At 42.3% G+C, this 27,889-nt stretch overlaps 1 protein-coding gene across 2 annotated transcripts in view; it reads right to left on the reverse strand.

Annotated features, from left to right (window-relative positions):
• bmp5 (bone morphogenetic protein 5) overlaps nucleotides 1-21,263 on the reverse strand; it is a 157,641-nt gene extending 136,378 nt beyond the window's left edge. Inside the window, exon 1 of one of the 2 annotated variants that reach the window (XM_063039276.1) lies at nucleotides 20,344-21,263. In XM_063039276.1, the coding sequence (XP_062895346.1) occupies nucleotides 20,344-20,752 (409 nt within the window). In that variant the 5' untranslated portion in view covers nucleotides 20,753-21,263. The remainder of the gene's footprint in view (nucleotides 1-20,343) is intronic. The other variant, XM_063039279.1, reaches the window with a different exon arrangement.
• Between the last annotated feature and the right edge of the window lie 6,626 nt (nucleotides 21,264-27,889).

Consider the following 27,889-nt stretch of genomic DNA (forward strand, 5'->3'; position numbering starts at 1 on the left):
CTTAATCTGTGCAGCTCACTGCCACAGTAACAAGGAACAAAAACCTTTCACTACAGAAAGCCAGTGAAGGCCAGGGTTTGTCTGCAACCAAAACATGTCTCTCAGCCATGTGACTCATTCCCATAACTCATGCTGGCACTCATTAATAAAAGAGGAAAAATATACACTCTTCATATAAATCACCTCTGGGCCTTTTGAAGATTTGTGAAAGCACTCCTGTTAGCTTAGTTGGCCTACATAAGAACATAAGAAATAGGAGCAGGAGTAGGCCATCTGGCCCGTCAGCCTGCTCCACCACTCAATAACATGGTGCTGATCTTGCCATGTATTCATCTCCACCTACCTGCCTTTTCCCCATAACCCTTAATTCCCCTACTGTGCAAAAATCTATCCAACCTTGTCTTGAATATATTTACTGAGGTAGCCTCCACTGCTTCATTAGGCAGAGAATTCCATAGATTCACCACTCTTTGGGATAAGCAGTTCCTCCTCACCTCGGTCCTAAATCTACTCCCCTGAATTTTGAGGCTATGTTCCTAGTTCTAGTCTCACCTACCAATGAAAACTTTTTTGTCTCTATCATATCTATCCTTTTCATGATTTAATATGTTTCTATAAGATCTCCTCTCGTTTTTCTGAATTCCAGCGAGTACAGTCTCAGGCGACTCAATCTCTCCTAGTGGTCCAACCCCCCTCATCTCCGAAATGTACCTGGTGAACCGCCTTTGCACCGCCTCCAAAGCCAGTATATCCTTCCTCAAGTAAGGAAACCAGAACTGCACGCAGTACTCCAGATGTGGCCTCACCAGTACCCTGTACAGTTGCAGCATAACCTCCCTGCTCTTAAATTCAATCCCTCCAGCAACGAAGGCCAACCATTTGCCTTCTTAATAGCCTGTTGCACCTACAGCAAACCAATCTTTTGTGATTCATGCACAAGCACTCCCAAATCCCTCTGCACATCAGCATGCTGCAATTTTTTACCATTTAAATAATAATCTGCTCTTTAATTTTTCCTTCCAAAGTGGATGATCTCACATTTACCAACATTGTACTCCATCTGCCAGGCCCTTGCCCATTCACTTAACCTATCTATATCTCTCTGCAGACTCTCCGTACCTTCTGTACAATTTGTTTTTCCACTCAATTTGGTATCATCAGGAAACTTAAATACACCACACTTGTTCCCCTATTCCAGATCGTTAATGTATATCGTGAAGAGATGCAGGCCCAGCACCAACCCTGTTACCAGGTTCGGATATGGCCCAAGTGTGGGGTGAGAGACACTGAAGCAGGTCAATAGTTCACAGACTTTAATATGAACAGTGTTAAAGGGAAAATAAAACAATAAATGCTAAGCCAAACAGGGCCATTAACTAAAACTCTCAAAAGGGAAACCAAGCTTACACTGCGGCTGAAAAGATCAACTAAACATTAAACGAATACCGCCAGTCTTTAGAGACAGTTGACTTGACAGTCCAGTATCTCAGGGAAGGCCAAATGCAAAACAGCAACGAAGCGTTGATATGCTCTGTCCAAGTCTCAACAAGCACTACGATGACAAATATGGAGTTTAAATACTATCACTATTAAATAATAATTAGCTGACATGTGCAAGTTCACAAGCGCTGAATCTGTGGTTGTGACAAGCCCCTGTGGCACACCATGCACAACTGATTGCCAACCAGAGTAACACTCATGTATCCCAACTCTCTGCTTTCTATTAGTTAACACATCCTCTATCCATGCTAATACATCACTCCCAACTCTATGTATCCTTATCCTATGGATAATTCTTTTATGTGGCACCTTATCGAATGCCTTCCGGAAATCCAAGTAAATAACGTCCATCTGTTCCCCTCTATTTACTGCGCTCATTATGTTCTCAAAGAACTCCAGTAAGTACTTTAGGGATTCTGCAGATGCTGATCATCCACAGCAACACATACAAAATGCCAAAAGAGCTCACCAGGTCAGGCAGCATCTACGCAAGGGAACAATTTTGAATCTTGAACTTTAAACGACCAGTTGAAGGAGGGAGGAAAAGGTGACTGAATTATCTTCTTCGTACATTTCATAGTGGTCAGCTTTTGGGCCAAAACCCTTTAACAGGAATCCCAATGAAGGGATAAAGAGCCGATGTTTCAGGCCAAGACCCTTCATCAGGAATCCTAAATGGTTCCAAAGTCCGATGAAAGGTCTTGGCCCAGAACATCAACATTTTATTCCTCTCCATAGATGCTGCCTGACTTGCTAAGTTTTATCATTTTCAATTTGGCATCCGTATCTTGGGAAACCTACTGAAGTGTTCCTAGGCCCAAAGCCAATGTTGCTTTGCAACTGACCACTGTGAAATGTACAAAGAAGACACTTCAGCCAACTTTTCCTCCCTGCTTCAAATGGTCATTCAAGATTCAGGGTTCAAAATTGTTTATGGCCATTCTTCAAGAAATGATTGTTACTCCAGATCTCCAGAAGCGGGAGGAGAAGATGGCCATGCGACGCAGCACGCGCAGCTCTCCGGTGAAATGATATCGTATTTGTTAAATAGAGTACCATGCACAATTCTGATTTGATGGAGACAGACATGAGAAGGCACAGAGGAACATCTGGAAATTTCTGAAATGCTCAGTTCGCTGCTGCTGCTACTGTGCAATCAAGAATCTCTGGAGAGAAGGCCCCAAAATCCCCGGCTTTGCCTGCTGCTGGCGACCGAGGCTGAGGTCGAAGTGTTCGGCAGAGATGGCATTCGGTACTCGGTGCCAGAGGGCTGATCAGAGCTCGAAGTTTTCGGATGACTCAGAGTCGGACTGTGGTCGGGCATGGCAGGGAGAGTTTTCTTCTTTCTCCCGTCTGCATGAGATATGGGACTTTCGAGAGACTTTAAACTTTTTTACTGTACCATGGCCTGTTCTTCATCAAGTTATGGTATTGTTGCACTGTTGAAACTATATGTTGTAATTATGTGGTTTTTGTTAGTTTTTCACTCTTGGGCTGTCCTGTGTTTCTGTGATATCACACCGGAGGAATATTGTATCGTTTCTTAATGGATGCGTTACTAAATGACAATAAAAGAGGACTGCATATCCTCATACTCTAATCTAATCTAATCATCATCATCTGTTCATTACACCGCTAGCGTTTAGGACAGCAATGAAGGTCCTCCACTTCTGCCTGCCCTTAGCCATCTTCTTTATTGTGCCCCCAGAGTGGTTCAGGGTCCTCATTTCTGCCGCTATGGTACGGCACCAAAAACACAATGAAAGAGGTTTAAAGAACACAATAACTATACAATAAATATAAGTAAATAAGATTAGTTTATAAACAGTGCATAGATTGATTGTATGTACATAAAGTTGCACTAGGTACAGGTGCATCCGTACATAAGACGACTCTGACAGGAAATGATAAAGTTGTGGTGACTCCGTCTACTGACAAATTCTGATGTTTTACTGTTTGGATGTACAAATAAAGCTGATCTTTAAAACCTTTGATGTACCACCTTTGCACACTCACAGCTCGCCACTTCAGAATGTTTAAAGTGCAACTGTACAGCTAACTTTGCCTTAGACATTCACAATTCGTATTTCACTTCAGTTTCTTGGTCTTGGATAGAACAGAACTTCTTGTCTCCCTCTCTTGCTCCCTTATAGATTACGTACAGAATATTGTGATTGCCCCTATCAAATATTGCTACGGTTGAATAGAGCTCAGTTTAGCCTATTGTTAGGACTGATGATTAGACCAGTGCGTATATTTCCCATCATTACTAAATTACCATCACATCTGTTACTATTTAGTAGATTTTTTTTCTCTACAATACTGCCACAAAGAGAAAAAAAATATTTGTCCTGGAAACCCAGCTAGCTCTTTGAGATGACTGCAAAGAATTTGCTGCTGGTTAAGAAATTTGATACTGACATTGGGATTTGATAATGTAAGCTCTTGAAAAAAAATCGCAAAACACACCCCTCCGTCCCCTCTTCCCCAACCCCCACACTCCATTTTCGTTAATTTACAACAGGAAATAATTAAGTGCAATTACCAACAGGTCAGATGGTCATCTGATAAGAATAGTCCAGATCAAGCAGTCAAGGAAGGTCACCATTACTTATTTCAATTGATGTTAACCAAAGTAAATAATGGGAGATTCCCCCACAATCACTACCAAAGTACAAAAACTGATATAATGTTGGTTTTTTAATATAGTTTTAATAGATCAGCAAAAAAATGTCTAAACGGAAGCTTTTGACTTTAAAAACATCTAATAAATAGAAAATTTCTGAATGGACAATGAACCAATCCATGAACACTGCTTCACATTTTTCGCTACGTATATAACATTTATATATATATATATATATCTTATTGTAGTTTATGTTTTTTTATATATTGCACCAACAAATTTCACAACATATGTCAGTGATATTAAACCTGATTCTGATTCTAATTCTGAAAATAAGGAGTTCACAAGACTCAGTTACGAGCTGTAATCTAAGCATGGGGTATAGATGGCATCATAAATTTCAGTGACAAGGCTTGAATGGTTTATAACCTTCAACTGTATCTGAGGTTAGATTACAGCATTAAATATGCTCCGTTCTTCACTGTTTTCCCCTTTACCGGCCTTATCTGCTTGTGGGCTTCTTTCTTCATTGTTTCAGGTTTGACAGCAAGAACTCGCATTTTGATACATGACACTGACAAAAAAAAGGGATCTGAACCATTTTTGCTGTGATCCTAGCAGGATTTGCGATAATTGTCGCAACAGCAGAATGAATCACAAAGTGGTAAGAATAAAGTGCTTGCAAAACAGGAAAGTGCAATGGGCCATCTGAAACTGTTGCTAGGAATAAATATAAAAGTAAAATATTTAGCAAAGTAAATAAGTGTTTGAAAAAGAAGTTATTGTGATGAATCCTAAATTATTGGAATTCTGAAGTCAGAAGGTTAACCCATATGACCATACGATATAGAAACAGAATTCAGCCATTCAGTCCATTGAGTCTGCTCTGTCACTCCATCATGGCTTATTTATCTATCTATCTATTTATTTATTTATTTATTTAGGAATACACCACAGAACAAGCCTTTCTGGCCAATGAGCCACACCGCAACCCACCTATTTAACCCTAGATTAATCACATGACAATTTCCAATGACCAATTAGCCTACTATCCAATATGTCGTTGGACTGTGGGAGAAAACTGGAGCATGCAGAGGAAACCCAGAGGCTCAGGAAAGGATGTACAAACTTCTTACAGACAGCGTCAGAACTAAAATCCAAACTCAATCCCCCGAGCTGTAATAGCTCGGCACTAAATGCTACTCTACAGTGGCACCCCACTATCCCTCTCGACCCCGTTCTCCTGCCTCCTCCTCTCATAACCTTTGGTGCCCTCACTATTCACCAGAATCTAGTGTACTATCCGAGAGGGCCACATGTGTATAATTAGTCCAATTACTTTTAAAGAATGCAATAGAACAGTCCCGAAAGCATTAACTACGATGTAACAAGGAAAAGGCATTGCATGGTAAATATTCTTTCTTATGAATAAAATTTATTTTTATAAAAGATTTATTCTCCCCTCTCAATCCTATTCTCCTGCCTTCTTCCCATAACTTTTGACGGCCTCACTAAACTAGAACTTATCAACCTCTGCTTTTAATATACTCAATGATTTGGCCTCCATAGACATCTGTGAAAATGAATTCCACAAATTTACCACACCCTGGCTAAAGAAATTTCTCCTCATCTCTGCTCTAAAGAAACATGCTTCTATTCAGAGCTTGTGCTCTATGGTCATAATCAAATAAAAGTCATAGGCAGCATTAAAGCAAAAGAGAGGGCATATGAAATGGAAAAGGATTGTGGGAAGCTACAGGACTGTGTTCAGTGCACCCGGATCAGGCCTTGCTGCTAAGCCAGAGTGAGTGACGTTTCAAAAAGAGCAGGAGCCAGGGGATCACGGCAATTTTGGTTATGCACCTGTCCCATCTTAATGTATTTGAAAAATACTTGACAAAAACAATTATTGTAACAAATTCTCCACATTCTGCAATCAGAAGGATAACACATCAAGTTTTTTAGATGAGGCTTAGCTTTCTTTAAAGAGTCTGATTTCTACTTTTCTTTCTCTCTTCAGTTGCTGAAGATATTGACAAAAATGCAGAGTTAAGAAGGGCCTTCTACATATCAACATGGACTTCCAGCATAGTTACCCTTCCTAAACTAGGGGCATTTGAGCTCATTTGTTGTGTCAACTCTACAAAGTTCAAAGTAGATGTATTAACAAAGTACATATATGTCACCAAATGCTACCCTGAGATTCATTCTCTTGCAGGCATTCACGGTCGAACAAAGAAAACTTAAGGACAGTTAGACCACCAATGTGAAAAAGAAGACAAACTGTGCAAATACAAGAACAAATAATAGTAATTAAATAAATAACGCTGGCAGTGTGAGTTGTAGAGTCCTCGAAGATGAGTCCATAGGTTATGGACAAGAGTTGAGGCAAGGGAAGTTACCTACACTGATTCAGGAGCCTGATGATTGAAGGCAATAATGGTTTCTGAACCTGGTGATGTGGAACCTAAGGATCCTGTACTTACTTCCCCAATAGCTGCAAGGTTAATGAGGAACCAGCAATCAAACCTAGAGCTCCCTTCTGGTCTGTCATGTAGGATTCACAGTGCAGAAGGAAGCTGGTTGGCTGAAACTGGGAGCATTTTGTCTCCACGTGGGGCTCAGTCCCACCTCTCCGTGCCCCCCAGCATTCGAACCCTTCCTATTTCACTGATTCAGTCAACAGTAGGAGCCCCATCATCAATAAACCTGGGCAAAATGAGACACTGATACAATGTCAAAAGAAGCCTAATGATTAGTGCAGCACTTTACAGCGTCAGCTAGCACTGATCAGGGTTCAGCTTCTGCCATTGTCTGTACAAAGGTTGTCCATTCTCCACGTAACCGGATGGGTTTCCTCTAGGACCTGGAGTCTAGGTCCTCCAACTTCCTCCCACATTCCGAGGATGTAACAGTTAAGGTTAGTAAGTTGTGAGCATGTTATGTTGCTGCCAGAAGCATGGTGACACTTGTGGGCTGTCCCCAGCACATCCTCGGAGTGTGTTGGTCATTGACGCAAACTACCCATTTCACTGTATGTTTCAATGTATTGTACATGTGACAAGTAAAGCTAATCTAATCTAACTAAGTGAAATTTTCTGTAGGTTTTACGCTATATTCTGCATTGTTATTGTTTTACCATATTATAGTTCAATGCAGTGTGTAACGATTTGATCTGTATGGACAGTATGCCAGACAAGCTTTTCACTGTACCTTCGTATGTTTGATAATAATAAACCAATATCAATTCCAATAAACTCCAGTTAGTACCCTTCTTTCCCCTATCTGGAAACACAAGAGTTATGTATGTGAGATCTGCAAATCGGCAGGAATTGTACCATTGAACATTAAATCCATTACAGAGAAGGATTATCCATAATCGGAACATATTGTAGTCACAGATTAACTGCATCCTGTGGATGTGTGAGTGATTGATTTTTGCACTACTATCCACCGCTACCTCATGCTACTGCCACACCCTGAGATCCAGGCTTGCCACAGTTGTGTGATGGCAATAGGTTCACTGTCCGCAAAGCCCTAAACTCAAAGGGAGATTTAAAGCTATATCCCATATAGGTATCTCCATTGCCTCACCATGCCACTGGATCCGGGAGGGGATGTCGAGGAGTGGGTCTGGACCTGTGCAATCCCCTACTCACCTAAAATCCATTCACACACGCTGTTCCTTTCTGATCATCATCCTATGGGATGGATAGCGAGAGAGAGAGAGAGACACAGACAGACAGACAGACAGACAGAGACAGAGACAATACTGTATCCACCTACTCTTCAAGGACTAACTTACTTCCCTGTCCAGTCCCTAGGGTGAGGTGTAGCTGCCAATACCCACTACTTGAGTGGTATTCCCTCCCCCACCTTTCTACCAAAGAGGAGATACTTCCAGCTAACAAAGTAATTTGAACACAGTTTATTTCATTTTTAATGATATATGTTTAAAGTTAGAAAAATAGTTATTAACAGACATTGAAAACTCACAGAGGATTTCTGATTAATAAAAGATTTCCAAATTACAAAGAATTTCGAAACTCAAGTACATTTCTTACAAACTAAAAGAACATATCAACAAGTTGTCCATCACAGAAACCGAAGGTTTTTTTCAGTCTGTCATTCTCCTTGAATTCTTAACAATCCCAATACTTTCTAACATTTATACTGTTTTGCTCACAACACACACAAAAGTTCCTAGTGAACGCAGCAGGCCAGGCAACATCTCCAGGAAGAGGTACAGTCGACGCTGGGCTTCCCCTCTCCCCCTTTCTTTCTCCCTAGGCCTCCCGTCCCATGATCCTCTCATATCCCTTTTGCCAATCACCTGTCCAGCTCTTGTTTCCATCCCTCCCCCTCCTGTCTTCTCCTATCATTTCGGATCTCCCCCTCCCCCTCCCACTTCAAATCTCTTACTACCTCTTCTTTCAGTGAGTCCTGACGAAGGGTCTCGGCCCAAAATGTTGACTGTACCTCTTCCTAGAGATGCTGCTTGGCCTGCTGCGTTCACTAGCAACTTTTATGTGTGTCGCTTGAAATTCCAGCAGATTTCCTCGTGTTTGCGTTTTTAAATACTGTTTTGCTACTAGGTTATCCACTTGTGAAGTTTTCTGGGTACATTTGCTGGGATAAAGTAATTCACACCAATGGCCTAAAACCTTCTGGGACAGAGATCACAAACAACTAGAATTAATACTGTGAGGGCTGACACTCTTGAGTACACAAATATCCCAACTATCAATTGATCAACATACCTGTGACCATGTTTGATGTGCTAAGTGACAAAATCAGTCTGGTCAGCAAGCTTCCTTGAACTCAGCCACAATGATGCATATAACTTAACCAATGGTGTCTGGTTTGATGCAGGCCAACCCCATTGTTTTACGTTGGTTACACATGGGCCTACAAGACATTATTGTTTACTTGTTTACAACAAGAAACTGAGCCAGGAATATTGGTTAACAGTTTAACTTTGTCACAAATAACTCTGACCCTTTGGAAAGGTCACGCTGCTGTGCTAGAAAGCTGAGATTAGCAATAAAGCTCTTGGGGTCTGGAAAGTGAAAATCCATCACAGTTGCATGTCAGTTTGGGTCCCATAAGGGAAGTCATAGTAGTTACTCTCCCTGCTTCACCGTCTGGCATGGAGGTGCCAATGCACAGCATCTGAAGAAGTTGCAGAAGGTTCTAAACTCAGCCAGCTTCAAATTGGGCCCTATCCTCCCCACCATCAAGGACATCTTCAATAGGAGATACCTCAAAAAGGTGGCATCCGTGATTAAGGTCACCTATTATCCAGGGCATTCCCTGTTCACATTATTACTATCAGGGAAGAGGTGCAGAAGCCTGAAGCCACATATTCAATGTTTTAGGATCAGCTTCTTCCTCTCCCGTGTCAGATTTCTGTGCAGTCCAATGACCCATTAACACAACTTCTCTATTTTTGTTCTATCTTTGCATTACAGTATTTATTTTTATATACTGTATAATTATTGCAATTTATAGTAATGTTTATATATTGCACTGTGATCTCATGATGGCCTTGCACCTTATTGTCTGCTGCACTATATTATGCGTTGTTACTCTTTTACGCATTCTACTTCAACGTGATGTGTAATGATTTGATCTACGTGGACAGTAATCAAGACAAACTTTTCACTGTATCTCGGTGAATCTGACAATAATAAACAATTCCAATTCCAATTCCAATTCCAAGCAGAACGTAGACAACTCTAAACTCCTGCTGGATGTGTTGGCATTGAAGGGGATCCAGAGAGGTTTATGAACAACAGTCATTGTGGGAATGAAAGCATAAATGAATGAGGAGCATTTGATGTCTCTGAGCCTGTACTTGCTGGAGTTTGGAAGAAATGGGGGGGGGGGCGGGAGGATTTCATTAAGCCTACCGAATGTCGAAAGGCCTAGATAGAATGGATGTACAGAGATTAGTTCCAATAGTAGGAGGGTCGAGGACCAGGGGCACAGCCTCAGAATAAAAGGATGTCCCTCCAGAACAGAGAGGAGGAGGAATTTATTTAGCCAGAGGGTGGTGAATCTGTGAAATTCACTGCCACTGACAGCTGTGGAGGCTAAGACATTGTGTATAATTAAAGCAGAGTTGATAGGTTCTTGATTAGTTAGGGCATCAAAGCTCACAGGGATAAGGCAGGATAATCAGGTCAAGAGAGAAAATAAATAAAAATAAAAATATGTTTTGTTGGCATGCTATGTTGGCATTGGAAGCGTGGCAACATTTGCGGGCTGCCCAGCACAATCCTTGTCAATTTGATTTGACACAAATGACGCATCTCATTGTATGTTTTGATGTACATGTGACAAATAAAGCTCATCTTTTTTAATCGTTAATATTTAAATCAATGGTGATCAAATGTAGAGCAGACTCAATGGGCCAAATGGCCTAATTCTGCTCCTATGCCTAATGGCTTAATGGTTTCATTAGTTGCTGTCTGTGCACTTCTAAATACCAATATAGAGCAGGTGCTAGGTAGTCAGAGGTCCTGTCTTGTACAGGTGACGGGAAACAAGGGTGCCTTTCCCTATTTGGGTGGGCTTAAAAGATTCCATGGCATTGCTTTGCAGAAGAGCAGAGGAGTTCTCCCCAGATTCTTGGTCAATAATAATCCTCAGACAAGCCTCTGTCATACTGGTGTGTCCAAAATCTGGTGCACAAGTTAGTCATCAAATTCCCTCGCAGCAACCCATCAGAGAAAAATGAAGCACCTTCTTCAAAAGGGCAAGAATTATACCAGTGCGCAAGGAGAGTGGTGTAAGCTACCCTTAGTGGCTATCATCCAGTAACACCCACATCTATGAAATGCTTTGAGAGGCTGGTCACGGCGAGAATCAACTCTAGTCTCAGGAAGGACCTGGCCCCACTGCAATCTGCCTGTGGCCACAATAGATCTACAGCAGACGCGATCTCAATGGCTCACCACGTGGCCTTGGATCACCTGGACAGTGTAAATACCTATGGCAGGATGCTATTAATTGACTATAGCTCAGCATTTAAGCAGCATAGAGGCTAGCGCAACAGCTCGAGAATTCGGAGTACAATTCTGGCTCCATCTGTAAGGAGTTTGTACGTTCTCCCCATGACTGCGTGCTTTCCTCTTGGTGCTCTGGTTTCCTCCCACAATCCAAAGATAAACCAGTTAGTAGGTTAATTGGTCATTGTAAATTGTCCTGTGATTAGGCTAGTGTTAAAATAAATGGATTTCTGTTTGGAGTGGTTCATTGGGCTAGAACTGCTGTATCTCCAAATCAAAACAATCACATTTCTTCCCCATTCTGATGTTCAGTCTGAACAACAGCTGAACTCATGACCATGTCTGCATGCTTGCCACCACATGATTGGCTGATTAGATATTTGCATTAATGAGCATGTGTACAGGTGTACCTAATAAAGTGTCCACTCTGTGTAAATTTTAAAGAATGCCATAGGATGTCCCGATCAAGTCTTTTCTTTTCCTACTGACATTGATCTAAATTCAAACCAGCGGAGTAAAATGACTACAAATATATTGCATAAAGCATAAAGGTCTGAAATGTGCATTCATAGCCTTGGTATTAAAGTTGTTTGACTGGATATTAACAGGGCATTTTTCATAAATTCTTCTTTGTCATTTTAATAGAGAAAATAACCTGTTTAAAATTAAAAACAATGTGTCTCCTCCAAACTGATGGACAGAAAAAATGAGAAGTGGTGTATTCCCCACTGGTATCCCACAGTGTAATTTCATGGTTTGCATTATTAGCAATATCCATGAATGACAGGGATAAAATTGGATATTATCGACTCCCCAGACTAAACTTAGTACAGAGAACTAAGATCTGAGGTTCTTCAGAAGTCGAGAATGACACATAAAGCTTGTTGCTTCTGCCATTTTTATTAAGCACCTAAAAGACCAAAGTAATAAGGAAAGGGGAGTGGTGAAAGTGGAGCCTAGTAGCAAGGGAGAGGTGAAGACGAAATGAAAGAGACTGATCCAACGTGGACTGGGTTTATTCCAGAATGCTAATTTCATTGAATTTCCATAGACAACAGTTAACCAATAAGATAGCCCCTATTCAAGTGATGCAATACCACCACTGAAACCAAGAACTTTCTAGAAACATACAGAGGAACTGGAAGCACTAGAAAATCCACTGAACAATGACAAGTATGTAGGCAATTATATAAAAACGCAAACAAGCATGAAAGAGTTAAACTACAAGGATATAACAATTACATAGACTAACCCAACAATCCAGGTCAAGTGTATTCATTTACATTGGATCAGCAAGCTATGGATGTTGACATCAATACTTACAACAAAGAAATGGGCCTTTCATTCCACCAAGTCAATGCTAGCCCACAACCATTCATTTACATAAAACTACATTGACCCCATTTTTCTTTACCCCACAACTACCAATTATCAGCACAAGAGATTCTGTGGATGCCAGAAGTCCAGAACAACATGCACAAAGTGCTGGAGGAACTCAGAAAGTCAGGCAGCATTTATGGAGGGGAATAAACAGTTGACATTTCAGGCTGAGGTAATTCATCAGGGCAGGAGAGGAAGGGGGCAGAATGAAGGGTCTCAGCCTGAAGCATCGCCTGCTTGTTTCTGTCCCTGGATGCTGCCCGACCTGCCGAGTTCCTCTGTCAACCTGCAGCAGCATTCATCTCAACAACTACACCCCACGGTCCCAGAATTGACCCTCACCCACAATAGGGCGATGAGTAGTTAGACATTTGATGGGGCAGAACTCTTCATTCTAATATTTCAATCCGTCAGGAGCATGCTTTAAATCTAACTACCGCTGACCGGAATTTCGAGGATCTGCAAACCTGGCTTTGAAATAAATGTGAGCAGCAGAGATGAGCTCTTTATGTAGGACACCCGTGAAACAGAATTGCTTCCCCCGACCCAATAACTAAAAGTATTATGTAACATTCTTTCTGGGTCAAATGTCATGCCTTTTCCCACAGGTCCTGTTGGTTCATCTCCCCACTGTTCCCATCTGCCCTCCCCATCTCCAAAATGTGATTCCATGCTCTACCTTCCTCTCCTGTCAGATTCCACAGTTGCCTCCACCAATCACCTTCCAGCCTCTGTCACTATTCACACTATCCCCTCCTTCATCTGCCTATTGCTCCTCCTCACTATCAACTCCGAGCCTTCAGCACTGTTCCCGCTCTCCCCTTCTCCATCTTCCTGCCACCCCTCCTCACCAGGATCCACCTACCGCCTGCCACCTCGGGGCCCCTGAAGGCGCATGAGAAAATAGGCCAAGCCAGCATGGTTTCCTTAAGGAAAAATCTTGCAGGGCCAGTCTGTTGGAATTATTTGAGGAAATAACAAGCAGGACTGACAATGGAGAATAGGTGGATATTGTGCACATAGATTTTCAGAAGACCTATGACAAGGTTCCACACATGAGACGGCTTAACAAGAGAAGAGCCCAAGGTATTACAGAAAAGGTGGATGCATGGATAAAGCAGTGGCTTAATGACAGAGGCAAAGAGTGGGAATAAGGAGAGCCTTTTCTGGTTGACTGCCATTGATTAGTGATGTTCCACAGGGGTCTGTGTTGGGACCCTTCTTTTTATGTTGTACATAAATGATTTGGATGATGGAATTGATGGCTTTGTGGCCAAGTTTGTGGATGATACAGAGATATGTGATGGCCAGGTAGTACTGTGAAAGCAGGGAGACTGCAGAGGACTTAGACAGTTTAGGAGAATGGGCAAAAAAGTGGCAGATGGAATACAGTGTTGGGAATTATACAGTCATGCACTTTGGCAGAAGGAATAAAAGCTAAGACTATTTTCTAAAGGGGGAGAAAATTCAGAAGTCCGAGGTACAAAGGGACTTGGAAGCCCTCGTGCAGGATTCCCTACAGGTTAACTTGCAGATTGTGTCAGTGGTGAGGAAGGCAAATGCAATGTTAGCATTCATTTTGAGAGGACTAGAATATAAAAATAAGGATGTAATGCTGAGGCTTTATAAGGCGCTGGTAAGGTCTCACTTGGAGAATGGTGAACAGTGTTTGGCCCCTTATCTAACAAAGGATGAAATGACATTAACTCAAATAACCATGCATTGCAACAGTGGTGTGCAGAAGAGCATCTCTGGACATAAATATATTGAACTTTGAAGTGGATGAGCTGCAGAGGCAGAGTCACAATGCCACTTTATAATGTGCAGGAGGCACCTGACAAAGTGGCCATTGAGTGTATTGATCACAGGAGCATCGAAACCAACAGTGAAATGCATCATTTACGTAAGCAACCAGCACAACTTAGGCCTTTATATGTGCTTCATAATTGACACCTTGCAAACTGCTTTAATTTAAGTCAACATAGCACTTATATTACAAACCATGTTTTCCAAACCAACTAAATTAGAAATAAGGAAATGATTTCTGAGTTATAAGCATGCTACAAACAAGAGAAACTCTGCAGATGCCGGAAATCCAAGCAACACACACAAAACGCTGGAGGAACTCAGTAGGCCAGGCAGCATCGACGGAAAAAAGTACAATGTCTCGGCCTGAAGCCCTTCGGCATTTTGTATGTGTTCAAAGTATGCCAGTGGACATGCTTATGACTCAGAAATCGTTGCCACACATGTTCAAAGGTGTTGCAACATATTTTGGCACCAACATAGCATGCCCACAATCAACAGGTTTTAGTATTAAAAATCAAAATCTTCCTCTTCAGTCACAGCTATAAAACAGCACCCCTTAACGATGTGTGCACATAATGTATATTTCATAATCACAGTGGTCTTTTCAGTGTCAATCACTTTGTATAGAATAAATGCAAACAACCATAAAAATAAAGGCAATCCTCCCAGAAGGACATTGTATAGAATTATCTTGAAAAGAACTTTTAATGATGAAAAGAACCCTTTTTACCAAAAGGTCTTTTCCAGGTAACTATTGAGTCCTTGATAGCAGGTAACAGTTTTAGAATATAAGAACATAAGAAATAGGAGCAGGAGTAGGCCATCCGGCCCATCGAGCCTGCCCCACCATTCAATAAGATCATGGCTGATCTGTCCGTTAACTCAGCTCCATCTACCTGCCTTTTCCCCATAACCCTTAATTCCCTTACCATGTAAAAACCTGTCTAACCGTATCTTAAATATATTTAGTGAAGAAGTCTCAACTGCTTCCCTGGGCAGAGAATTTCACAGATTCACCACTCTCTGGGAAAAACAGTTTCTCCTCATCTCCGTCCTAAATCTTCTCCCCTGAAGCTTGAGGCAATGTCCCCTAGTTCTAGTCTCGCATACTAGTGGAAACAACTTTCCCACTTCTATCTTATCTACGCCTTTCAAAATTTTGTATGTTTCTATAAGATCCCCTCTCCTACTGATACTTTGAAGTATTGTTAATATGTGATATGCAATCTAAAGCGCTAAAGGGTCACAACCCAAAACATTGACTGCTTATTCCTCTCCGTAAATGCTGCCTTACTTGCTAAGTTCCTCCAGCATTCTGTGTTATGAAAAGACTATCCTGCCTCATCTTCATTTGAAGCATCTCATTTGATTCTGTAAATAACTGTGTTTCCAAGTATCTTCACATATTCATTTACCGAACTAATCCTGTTTAGAAATTGTTGAGATTTGCCTTTCCATTTGACGTAAAACCAAGGAGCCGTGTGTTTCTTTATTTCATCTGGGACATGGCTTCTTCTCATTACTGCCATTCGAGAAGTAGTTCAAGAGTCCGAAGACCCTCACTCAACATTTCCGGAACAGCTTCTTTGCCTCCACCATCAGATTTCTGAACCCATGAACCCATGAACACTGCCTCAGTATTTTGCTCTCTTTTTGCACTACATGCAACAAAGCATTGTTGAGGATCCCTACCACCCATCCCACAATGTCTTTGACCCACCACTGTCAGGAAGGAGGTACAGAAGCATCAGGACTAGGACAGCCAGAATGAGTAACAGCTTCTTCCCTCAGGCTGTGAGATGAATGAATACCCTGTCATCACCAGGGCATCGAGCTGTTACTGTTTACCTGTGCTGTGCACTACATGCATTTTGAATTATATTTTATAAACTTATTTATGGTAATGTTTTGTTTTATGTGCTGTGTGAGTTACACCGTGGTCTGGAGGAACGTTGTTTTGTTTGGTTGTATATATGTACAGTCAGATGACAATAAACTTGAACTTGGATTAATTTTTTTTATATTTGTTATTGTAACTTACAGTTTTGTTTTATGTATCACTGCTGAAAACAACAAATTTCATGATGCATCAGTGAAAATAAACCTGATTCTGATATGCCTCCAGTAATGAAGTTGGATACATTTTCAACGGATGGCCACGCTCCACCCATGAATCTATTTAACCACATTTAAAATTGGATCCCTGAAAGCTGCTTTCGATAAACAGGAAATCATCGCAGTTCTACCTTGTAACCAGGAATATAACCACAAGAGATTCTGCATATGCTGAAACTGTTCACATACAATGCAGTCCATCACAGATAAAGGGTTTCCAACCTTTGAACACTTGTGTCGTAGGAAAGTAGCATCCATCATCAAGGACCCACAGGGTCCTGGCCCTGCTCTCTTCTTGCTGCTGCCACTAGGAAGGAGGTACAGGAGGCTCAGGACATGCCACCAGGTTCAGGAACAGTTACTGTCCCTCAGCTATCAGGTTACTGAAGCAGATAGGATAACTTCACTCACCTCAACCCTGAACTAATTCCACAGCCTATGGATTCACTTTCAGGGACTCTACAACTCACGTTCTCAATAGTTATTATTTATTTACTATTACTATTATTTTATTTGTATTTTTTGTATTTGAACAATTCATTGACTTTTGCACATTGGCTGTTTGTCTTGGTTGTGTGTGTTTCTTTGTATTTACTGTGAATGCCCACAAGAAAATAAATCTCAGGGTAGTATATGGTGACATATACTGTATGTACTTTGGTAATAACTTTACTTTGAACTTTGAAATTCTTCTCCATAGATGCTGCCTGACCTGCTGAGTTCCTCCAGTATTTTTGAGTGTTACTAGGAAGCTCGGTTTTCAAGCGACTCAGGCAAGATGTTATATTTCAAAACTCCAAAGTAATTACAGACCTGTCAGTGATTTCAGTGAGGATTAGGGAATCGCCGCAGAAGCTTTGATATTTAGAGGGTATTATCAATTCTTACAAGTAAATGTTAGTCATCTGTCTTTGTAGAATCGGCTACTCTGATTATAATGAGTGACACTAAAGAATGCAGATGGCCCCTTAAACTACTGGAGTAACAAAAGTTCTTTTAGCTTTGGGGGAAATAGGATTGCAACAAAATTAAACTCCACTTCACATCGCCCCCACCTTTACTGGCAGCAGTGGAGAATTCATGGGAAATAATTAGAAGGGTTTGAAACTGGGTGGTTGGCGTGAATTCTCCAGGGAAGCCTTTATTCGTGCTTCATAATTGACACCTTGCAAACGGGTTTAATTTAGGCCAACATAGCGTGCTTTAGTCCAGATTATCACAGAACATCTTTTCCAAACCAGCTAAATTAGGTATAAGGAAACGACTTGTGAGTTGAAAGCATGCCAGCGGAATCCAAACAGACCTGTGTCTACAGTGCTTGCTGCTTGCGGAACCGTCTATCAGTGAGGCTCCTAATTAAAGAGAGTTGTTTGCACAAGACACTCACACCGATGTCGCTTCAGAAAATAGCGACTTCTTGCCAAGTTACTTCAGTAACATAATATACGCTCCAACTGGGAACGCATAGTGGGCCGGTAATATAAAGGCTGTCATCTCAAAGAGATACAGTGTAAATAGATTAGATCAAGCATTTTCTTGCCTCGAGATCTGCTGTCTGAATTGTGCAAAGATCCCTAAAATATAAACTCAGGAGCCACTGTATTAGGTACGCCTGTACACCTGCTCATTAATGCAAATATCAAATTAGCTGATCATGAGGCAGCAACTCCATGCATAAAAGCCTTGCAGGCATGGTCAAGGGCAAAGAGATGTTTGGTCCATATCTCAATGGGGAAGAAATGTGGATGGTTTGCAGCAACAGAAGACCACAAACATACACTCAGTGGCCACTTTATTAGGTATGGGAAATACCTAATAAAATAGCTGAGTGTAGTTAAAAACACGGGATCGAGTGAAACTTGGCTGTGTGGATACAGAATTGGTTTGCCCTGAGAAGGCACAGGGTGTTCGGAGATGGAATGTATTCTGCCTGGAGGTCGATGACCAGTAGTGTTCCGCAGGTGATCTGTTGTGGGACCCCTGCTCTCTAAATGACATGGATGAGGAAGTGGAAGGGTGGCGTAGTAAATTTTGCAGATGACGGTGAGGTTGTGGATAGTCTGGAGGGTGATTGTAGGTTGCAGTGGGACATCGACAGAATGCAGAGCTGGGCTGAGAAGTGGCAGATGGTGTTCAACCCGGAAAATGTGTGAAGTGATTTACTTTGGAAGGTCTAATTTGAAGGCAGAATTCAGGGTTAGGGGCAGGATTCTTGGCAGTATGGAGGAGCAGAGGGATCTTGGGGACCATATCCGTAGTTCCCTCAAGGTTGTCGTGCAAGTTGATAAAGGTTGCTATGGTGTATGTTCGATTTTCTACACGATACATATTTATTTGGGTTTCCGCGTTGGGCTCTGACTTCGAGGCGAATTGCTCTGGCATTCTGGTTTTCTTGGACTGAATAAGCCGCTCCTTCTAACTCTGTGACTGCAGCGCGAATTGCTCCGACACGAAGTGGTTATCCCACGTGAGTGTTACAGTAAATCTGATATTCTGGGGTTCTGTGTAAACCGCCGCTCTGCTCACTAAACGAGTCCGTCGCGATCTCCCTCTAAGATAACAAAGTGAGCAGACTTGTAGGTAGTTTCCCGAATCGAAGACTCCTCTTACAGAACTACCCCGGAGAAAACAAAGAAATCTACGACCCAGTTTACATATGCATTCTTTCTCAATTTGCTGACAGCTTCTAAGGAAGTTCGATCACTTATTATTACAAATTACTTTGACAAGAAACGCAACTTCAGTACATCAATTAGTTTTGCTGACAAATGCGTTTTTAAGTGTATACACTCGATCAGCTTGCCAAGACTTCCTACAACAAGATAGGATTCCCCTATATTTTCTAACGGCTTTTCTTCTCAACCCATTTTTTCCGCGGATTCTGTCATTGCGTTTGAAAGATTTTGTGCAATACGTAACCGCGTTTTTTTCTGTACAGAAAACAACGTTTCGTACTGTTTATGAACAATTTTGAAAACACGTTGAAGGTAATTTTAACTAACACTGTGTGTGTTGCTCAATCGAGGCATCCTCGGCTTTAGCAGCCGGAACTAGCAAACTTCATCGCGAAGTACCTGTTCAAAACTTTTAAGTCGGCAATTATTGAAAATTTCAATAACGTGATATATAAGCGTTCAAGATACTTTGACGATTTTTGCTTGTGAGAAGCATTTTGTATTCGTCGATCTTTTCGCGCAGGTGCCCAGCCACCCACAATTAAAGGACTTCCTTCAAACCCACTTTGCTCCCGTTTGTTTCACGGGATGTTACCGCTCTTTCACACCTTACATAGACCGTGAGACCTCTGCTCCCATCTGAAGTTCATTGTGCAGCCATAAACAACGAACGGGCGTCCTCACAAAAATCGAGCGGTAAAACACCTCTCGCTTCGGAGGGCGAAGGCTTGAAGGGAAACTGCCGAGTATATTAGAGATGGATTTGGATATAGGTTAGACTAGACTGCGTAGTCAGTGTGCGAGGCGAATAGGTGTGAGACAGATAGGCAGCCGGATAAAGTGATAGACACATAGATCGATCGATAGATAGACGTAAGCACACACACACACACACACACACACACACACACACACACACACACATAAATAGATAGATAGGTAGGTAGATGGATAGATAGATAGATAGGATATGAGTGCACACGTGTGTCTGATAGATTTCTGATCGATTTAAACAGTGTGATAGAGAGAAAGAATAGACCAGTATGTGAACGGGGTCAATTACGTAAACTACCACCTGAGATACTAATTCAAATTTGACAAACTATACTGCATACAATGTAACAACTTTGTTTATCAGTTGACTTTGCGGCCGGCAACGTGAGATGGAAACGCGGCTGTGGGTACGCTTCTAATATACAGCTGCGGGAAGGAGGGAGCTGGTTACCTAGATTCACGAAGCTCATGACCATGTCAGCGTCGTTGAGGAAGTTGGTGTCGTGCGGGCTGGCGAGCGATGGGCTCTGTGTGGCGAGAGCGGCGCGGTAAGGCACGGCACTCCTGGCCGCTCCTCGCTCCGCCTCTTGCTCGCTGGACATCGCATTGTACAGATCCAGCATGAAGAGCGGCGCGGACGAGCTGTGCTTCCCCACCGAGAAGGGCCGGGGGCGGTGAGGAAGCCCCAGGATGGAGAGTATCTCCCTCTGAATCTCCCTCCTCTCGTGGTTCCGCAGGCGCCTGTAAATGAAGCTGGAATGAACGTGGTGATCGGCAAAATTCCCCTCGGCGCTTCCCAGGAACAGACTACAGACAAGCCACAGTCCCAAGGTGGCCTTACAGAAGCCTAGTTTGTTCATTGCAGTAGTATCTCTCTCGTTTTTTTCACTCGATGAATAAATGAAGTTACACTGGCCGTGGTCTACCCCTCGGCTTCCCGCGTTGTCTCCAACCACTGCTCCACTTCCCACTCATGAAGTCCCGATCTGCTCCGGGCGTTAGCTGTCAGCGCTCATTCCGCCGCCTGCGAGTTCCTCTCTCCCTTTCCGAGCGGGATTTCTCGACTGTTGTCGGTGTCACTCCAACAAGGCGCACCGGTGGCCGCGGGGAATTCTCCGCTGGCCCTTCTCTCCTCGCCGTTTAATTAACAGCAGGGCAGGGTATGGAGTGCGTTGGTCACTGAGTGCAGGCTTACTTGACTCCTCTCTCTCTTTCCCTCTCTGAACTGCGCGCTCCGCGCTCTAGCCTCTAGCTGGCGCAAGTACCGCCAACCCTTCCCACCCCCACTCCTCCTGCTCACCCTTTCCCTCCGCACTCTACACCGTGGGTGCAAAGCCCCGAATCAATCCCGCCACGACAGTCCTTCGCCAGCTACGCTCTTGCTGAGGTTCCTTCCTTAATTTAAATGCAAGAGTTTGGAAATCAAAGTAAATGTATTATCAAAGTACGTATATAATAATTGTAACAATAACTTATTTATAGAGCTCGTTTCATACAAACAATGCAGTTGAAAGAGCAAACATGGAAATGAAGGACCATCATCTTTTCTTGCAGGCATTCACAGAATGACAACGAAATACAATAGAGTCAGAAACAGTTACTTCACCCAAGCCGTCATGTCGGGCTGATCAGCACCCCCACCCATCGCCACTACTTTATCATTTCCTGTCAGTCACCTTATGTCCAGGTACACACGAAGGATTCTGCCGTTGCTGGAAATCGAGAGTAACACACATAAAATGCCGGAGGGATGAACTCAGCAGGTCAGGCAGCATCGATGGAAAGACGTTTCGGGTCGAGACCCTTCATCAGGACTCTTACGTACAGATGCTCCTGTACTGAGCGTTGCTTCACGTACATACAATCAGGCGATGTATATAAGCTAATCGTATTTACTGTATCCTGTTCTATTGCGTTTTTATGCTGTATCGGATCGGATCATTTTGTGTACTGAAGAATGACAATTGTCAATTTCGTAAATGAAATCTTGAATTTACGGGAAAAAACTGTACATTAATAAGGACCGACAAAATGGTTAAGTCTTTCAAAAAGCAAGCGATACATTTGCAAGCATTTATCACCTAACGTTAAAAGAACTGTTTTATTTCCACGACGCACGGTTTAGTTTCTAATTTATTATTTATTGTTTCTCATCTCAAGCTGGTACGGGCATAGCCAAGCACACTCATTTCTCAATAGCTAGGAACTTTCGGACTACTCTAGTGGTACTGTGGCTTTCTGAAGATTTACATAGACATTACTGTGCAGTCCTAACTGGTTAATGCTGTTGTTTCTGGGATGATACTGGTTCTACATATTACTACTGGGGCAATGTATACCCTGGTCATGTTCCAGTCTTTCAAATTCTTCTATTAATTCAGCATATTTCTGGTGATTTTCACTTATTGATTTCTGTAAGTTATGTGTTTGGAATGGCTATATATTAAATAAGTTGTTCTTGTTCGTTTATCCTGTAATATTATATCCAGATGGTTATTATGGATTGTCCTATCTGTAATAACTGATGGGTCATAATATGATCCGTGGTATTCTGACTCTAAAACTGGATCGGGCTTGTATTTATAGTAAGGTGTGATTTCATTAATGAATTTGTATGTTAAAGCAGGATCTTCTCTCTTTTTGTATTTGCACAGTCTGTTGTCTTTTGCACACTGGTTGTCCCCCTGTTGGTGCGGGTTTTCATTGATCCTATTATGGTTATTGGACTGATTGACTGTGCCTGGAAGAAAATGAACGGCAGGATTGTATATGGCGACATAGATGTATTTGATAATAAATTTACTTTGCACTTTGGTGAATTTGTTCTAGCAGTACTGGATTTTACACATGAACCGAGAGGAGTTCTTCCGTTTGATTCGGGGCTTGCATTGCGTTGTAACCAGAGCTCCATACAACGGGATCCAAAGTTCAAAGCGCCTATGTGTCACCATGTGCTTTCCTAAGATTCTTTTTCTTGCTGGTATTCATAGTAGATACAAAGAAACAAAATAGACTCAATGAAAAGCTGCACAAAGGCGGACAAACAACTAATGTGCATTAGAGGACAAACTGCAATTACAAAGAACAAGTGTTTTATTTGTTTTATTAAATATTTTGTCTCCCCCATCTCTCTTCTGAAACCAGTCGGGGAGCGGGGCCCAGGGAGTGTTAACGTGTGGGATCTCCCTCTTAACGGGTGAGGGCGCCGCTACCGCAGTAGAACGCACCGTTTTGAATAGAAACAGCGGGTTAAGTGGTCAGCGGGTCAGGCAGTATCCGTGGAGGAAAAATCGGTTCACGTATTAGGTCGCTGCTGCTCGCTGGACAGCACTGTCTCGCTGTAAATGAAAGCTACCCTCTCAACTGTAAACTGATCTGGTGGACGCTGCCTTCAAATCCTGGCCACGCTGCCCAAAGGAGACAGAGGCAGACATCCTGACATTTATTGCTCTAACACCAGGACAGATGTATGACTGCAGAAGGGTAGAAACTAATGAATTGCTTACCCAAACGAAATAATCTGTGGAGAATTGGAGAATTTCCCAAGTCTTTTACTCCTCCACACCTCCCCCCATCCCATTTTCTTCAGCCCCCTTGCAATTCGGCAGGTAGCCATTACTAAGGCCTCTTCTCATAACAGATACACCCTCCTCTCAGAATCAGGTTTAATATCACTGGCATATGTGGTGAAGTGTGTTGCCTTTGCAGCAGCAGTACATACTAATAGAAAAATAACTCAATTACTGTAAGTATATATATTAAATAATTAAATTAAATATTAAATAGTGCAAAAAAGAGAAATTAAAAAGTATGATCATGGGTTCGATATCCATTCAGAAATCGGATGGCAGAGGGAAAGAAGCTGTAGCTGAATCACTGAGTGTGTGCTTTAGGCTTCTGTACCTTCTTCCTGATGGTAGCAATGAGAGCTAGGCATAACCTGGGTGATGGGGGTCCTTAATGATGGATGCCACCTTTTTGAGGCATTGCTCCTTCAAGATGTCTTTGATACTATGGCATCTACTACTCATGATGGAGCTGACTAAGTTTACAACTCTCTGTATCTTATTTTGATTCTGTACAGTAGCCCCCTCCCCCCCCACAACCCTCACACCAGGCAGTGATGCAGCCAGTTCAAATACACTCCACAGTACATTCGTAGAAAATTGCAAGAGTCTTTAGTGACATACCAAATCTCCTCAGACTCCTCAAAAATATAGCTACTGCTTTGTCTTCTTTGTAGCTGTATCGATATGTTGGGTCCAGGTTAAATTCTCAGAGATGGTGACACCCAGGAACTTGAAATTGTTCATTCTTTCCACTTCTTATCCCTCTATGAGAGTTGGTGTGTGTTCCCTCATCTTACCCTTTTGGAAGTCCACAATCATCTTACTGATGTTGAGTGCCAGGTTGTTGCTGCAGCACCACTCAACTAGCTGATATATCTCACTCCTGTATGCTCTCTCGCTACCATCTGAAATTCTGCCAACAATAGTTGTATCATCAGCAAAGTTATAGATGTCTTTGAGCTGTTCAAAGTTCAAAGTAAAATTTATAATCAGAGTACATACATGTCACCACATACAACCCTGAGATTTTTTTTCTTGTGGGCATACTTAAACAAATCTATAGAACAGTAAGTGTAAGTAGCATCAATGAACAACAGTGCAAAAGCAAATATAAATAAATAGCAATAAATAACCAGTATGAGAGAGGGAGGGAGGGACGGAACACCGACTCAGACGATGAGAGGCCTGCATCGGGCATTTTCATGCCTTATAAGGCACAGATTGGAAGTATGAAATAACATGAAATGAAAGAGCATGAAATAACAAGATAAAGAGTCCTTAATGTGAGACCATCCCTTGTGAGAACACTAGAAATAGAATGAGTGTAGTTACCCTTTTGTTCAAGAGCCGAATGGCTGAGGAGTAGTAACTGTTCTTGAACCTGCTGGTGCAAGTCCTGAAACACGTGTACCTTCTACCTGATGGCAGCAGCGAGAAAAGAGCATAGCCTGGCTGGTGAGGATCTTTGATGATGGTTGCTACTTTTCTACAGCAACACTTCATGTAGGGAGAGCCTTACTCGTGATGTACTGGACTGAATCCATTAGTTTTTATAGGATCTTCCACTCAAAGGAATTGATGTTCCCACACCAGGCTGTGATACAGCCTAACCACACAGCCTTGGGTGTAGGGAGATAGAGCAGTGGGCTAAGCATGCACCCCAAGGTGCACCAGTGTTGATTATCAATGAGGTGGAGATGCTATTTCTGATCTGCACAGATTATGGTCTTCTGGTTAGGAAGTTGAGGATCCAGCTGCAGAGGGAGATACGGAGTCCCAAGTTCTGGAGCTTTTTAATCAGAACTCTTGGAATGATTGTGTTAAACTCTGAGCTGTTTAACACAATAACAAGCATCCTAACGTAGGTATTTGTATTGTCCAGGTGATCCATGAAGAGCCAATGAGATTGCATCTGCTATAGACCTATTGTGGTGATAGGTAAATTGCAATGGGTCCAGGTCCTTGCTGAGACAAGAGTTCATTCCAGCAATAACCAACCTTTCAAAGCATTTCATCACCATAGATATGAGTGCTACTGGATGATAGTCATTAAGGTGGCTCACCCTGCTCTTCCTGGGTATTGATATAATTGTTCTCCTTTTGAAGCAGGTGGGAACTTTTGACTGGAGTATTGAGAGATCAGAAATGTCTTTGAACACCCCTGCCAGCTGGTTGGCACAGGTCTTCAGATTCCTACCAGGTACTCCATCAGGGCCCGTTGCTTTGTGAGGGTACACCCTCTTGAAAGACAGCCTGATGTCAGCCAGCAAGACAGAGATCACAGGGTCACCGAATGCTGCAGGGATCCTCATAGCTGTGGTTTTATTCTCCCTTTACAAGCGAGCATAAAGGGCATTGAACTAATCTGGGAGTGAAACGTCACTACCATTTATGATGTCAGGTTTCGCTTTGTAGGAAGCAATAGCCTGCAAACCCCGTCAGGGTTGATGTGCATCTGATTCCGCCTCCAACCTCGTTCAGAATTATTCCTTCGCTCTTGAGATAGCCTTCTGCAAGTCGTACCTGGTTCTCTTATACAGACCTCGGCTGCCAGGGTTGAATGCACAGATCTTGTAACTACCATCGGGAAGGAGGTACCGGAGCCTAGAGACAGAACTCAAAGATTCAGGAGCATACAGTTTCTTCACTCCACCATTATATTTCTGACTGTGCATGAACCCATGAATGCTAACTTATTCCTTTTTTTGCACTATTTATTGTGGTAATTTATAGCAATTTTCTGACTTTGTCTTGTACTTATTAAGATTCAGATTGGCCTTATTTGTCACATATACATCAAAACATGCAGTAAAATGCATTGTTTGTGTTATCAACAGTCCAAGGATGCGCTAGGGGCACCCCACAAGTGTCGCCATGCTTCCAGTGCCAATGCAGCATGTTCAAAACTTACTAAGCCTGAATAACCCAGAACTCTTTGGAATGTGGGAGGAAACCAGAGCACAAAGAGGAAACCCATACAATCACAGGTAGAATGTACAAACTCTTCACAGACAGCGGTAGGATATGAGCCCAATCAGTTACCGCTGACACTGTAATGTGATTGAGCTATCTGCCCTGTTACTATACCACCCTGATGAAGGGTCTCACCTGAAACTTGACTCTTTATTCCCTTCCCTAGAGGCTGCCTGACCCGTTGAGTTCCTCCAGCATTTTGCGTGTGTTCCTTGTTTGGAATTCCAGCATCTGCAGATTCTGCTGTGTTTAAAATTTCATGTCATCGAAGTCAATGGCAATAAATCTGATTCTGACTCTTTTTCAAGGGCTCTACAACTCATGTTCTCAAAATTATGTATGATTTGTTTATTTATTTTTGTAACACAACATTTATTTTTGTATTTGCATATTTTGTTTTCTTTTGCACATTGGTGGTTTCTCCATCTTTGCTGATGTGTACTTCTTCATTGATTCCATTGTATTTCTTTGCATCCGTGAATGCACACAAGAAAATCAATCTCAGGGTAGTAACTGCTGACATACATGTTCTTTGCTAATAAAGTCATTTTGAACTTTAAACGTAAAAATTTGATTCTGATTATTCTCTTCCTTTAACACATGCCAAATTCGCCACATGGCTGGCATTACTGTTGTCATATGGGAAGGCCTGTCATTTGTCTGATTTCTTTTGTATGGATTTCTGTTTTTCACCAGGTTAAAGTGTAGCAGTTTATTATCAGTTTATTATTATAGTGGGTGCTGACATTCAGAGAAAAATGCTTGCATGCCTTCCAGCCAGATCAGGCCATACATAAGTACATCCAGGTAATAAAAAGAAGTTGATGCAGAATATTCACATCTTCATCGAAAGGATGTGGAAGTCTTAGTGAGAGTGCAGAGGAGATTTACCAGGATGTTACCTGGACTAGAGAGACAAGGACAAGCCCATAGGGCCCATCAAATCTGCTCTGCCATTGCATCTTATCTTATGAGGATAGGTTAAGTGAACTGGAGCTTTTCTCTTTGGAGTGAAGGAGGATGAAAGGAGACCTGAGAGAGGAGTGCAAGATGATAAGAGGCATAGATTGAGTGGGCAGCCAGAGACCTTTTCCCAGGGCAGAATCCGTTAATACCAGGGGGGCATAATTTTAAGATGATTGGAGGAAAATATACTGGAGATGTCAAAGTAAGTTCTTTACATCGAATAGTAGGTGTGTGGAACACCCTGCCAGAGTTGGTGGTAAAGGCAGATACATTTAAAGGCATCCATTAGTCTTGTGAGACCATGGATCTGCGCCTGGAAAGTCTTCACTCTGCAGGACGCAGGCCTGGGCAAGGTTGTATGGAAGACCGGCAGTTGCCCATGCTGCAAGTCTCCCCTCTCCATGACACCGATGTTGTCCAAGGGCCGATACAGCTTGGCACCAGTGTCATCGCAAAGCACTGTGTGGTTAAGTGCCGTACTCAAGGACA

Source organism: Mobula hypostoma, chromosome 2, assembly GCF_963921235.1.
Source record: "Mobula hypostoma chromosome 2, sMobHyp1.1, whole genome shotgun sequence".
In the NCBI taxonomy this organism is placed as follows: Eukaryota; Metazoa; Chordata; class Chondrichthyes; order Myliobatiformes; family Myliobatidae; genus Mobula; species Mobula hypostoma.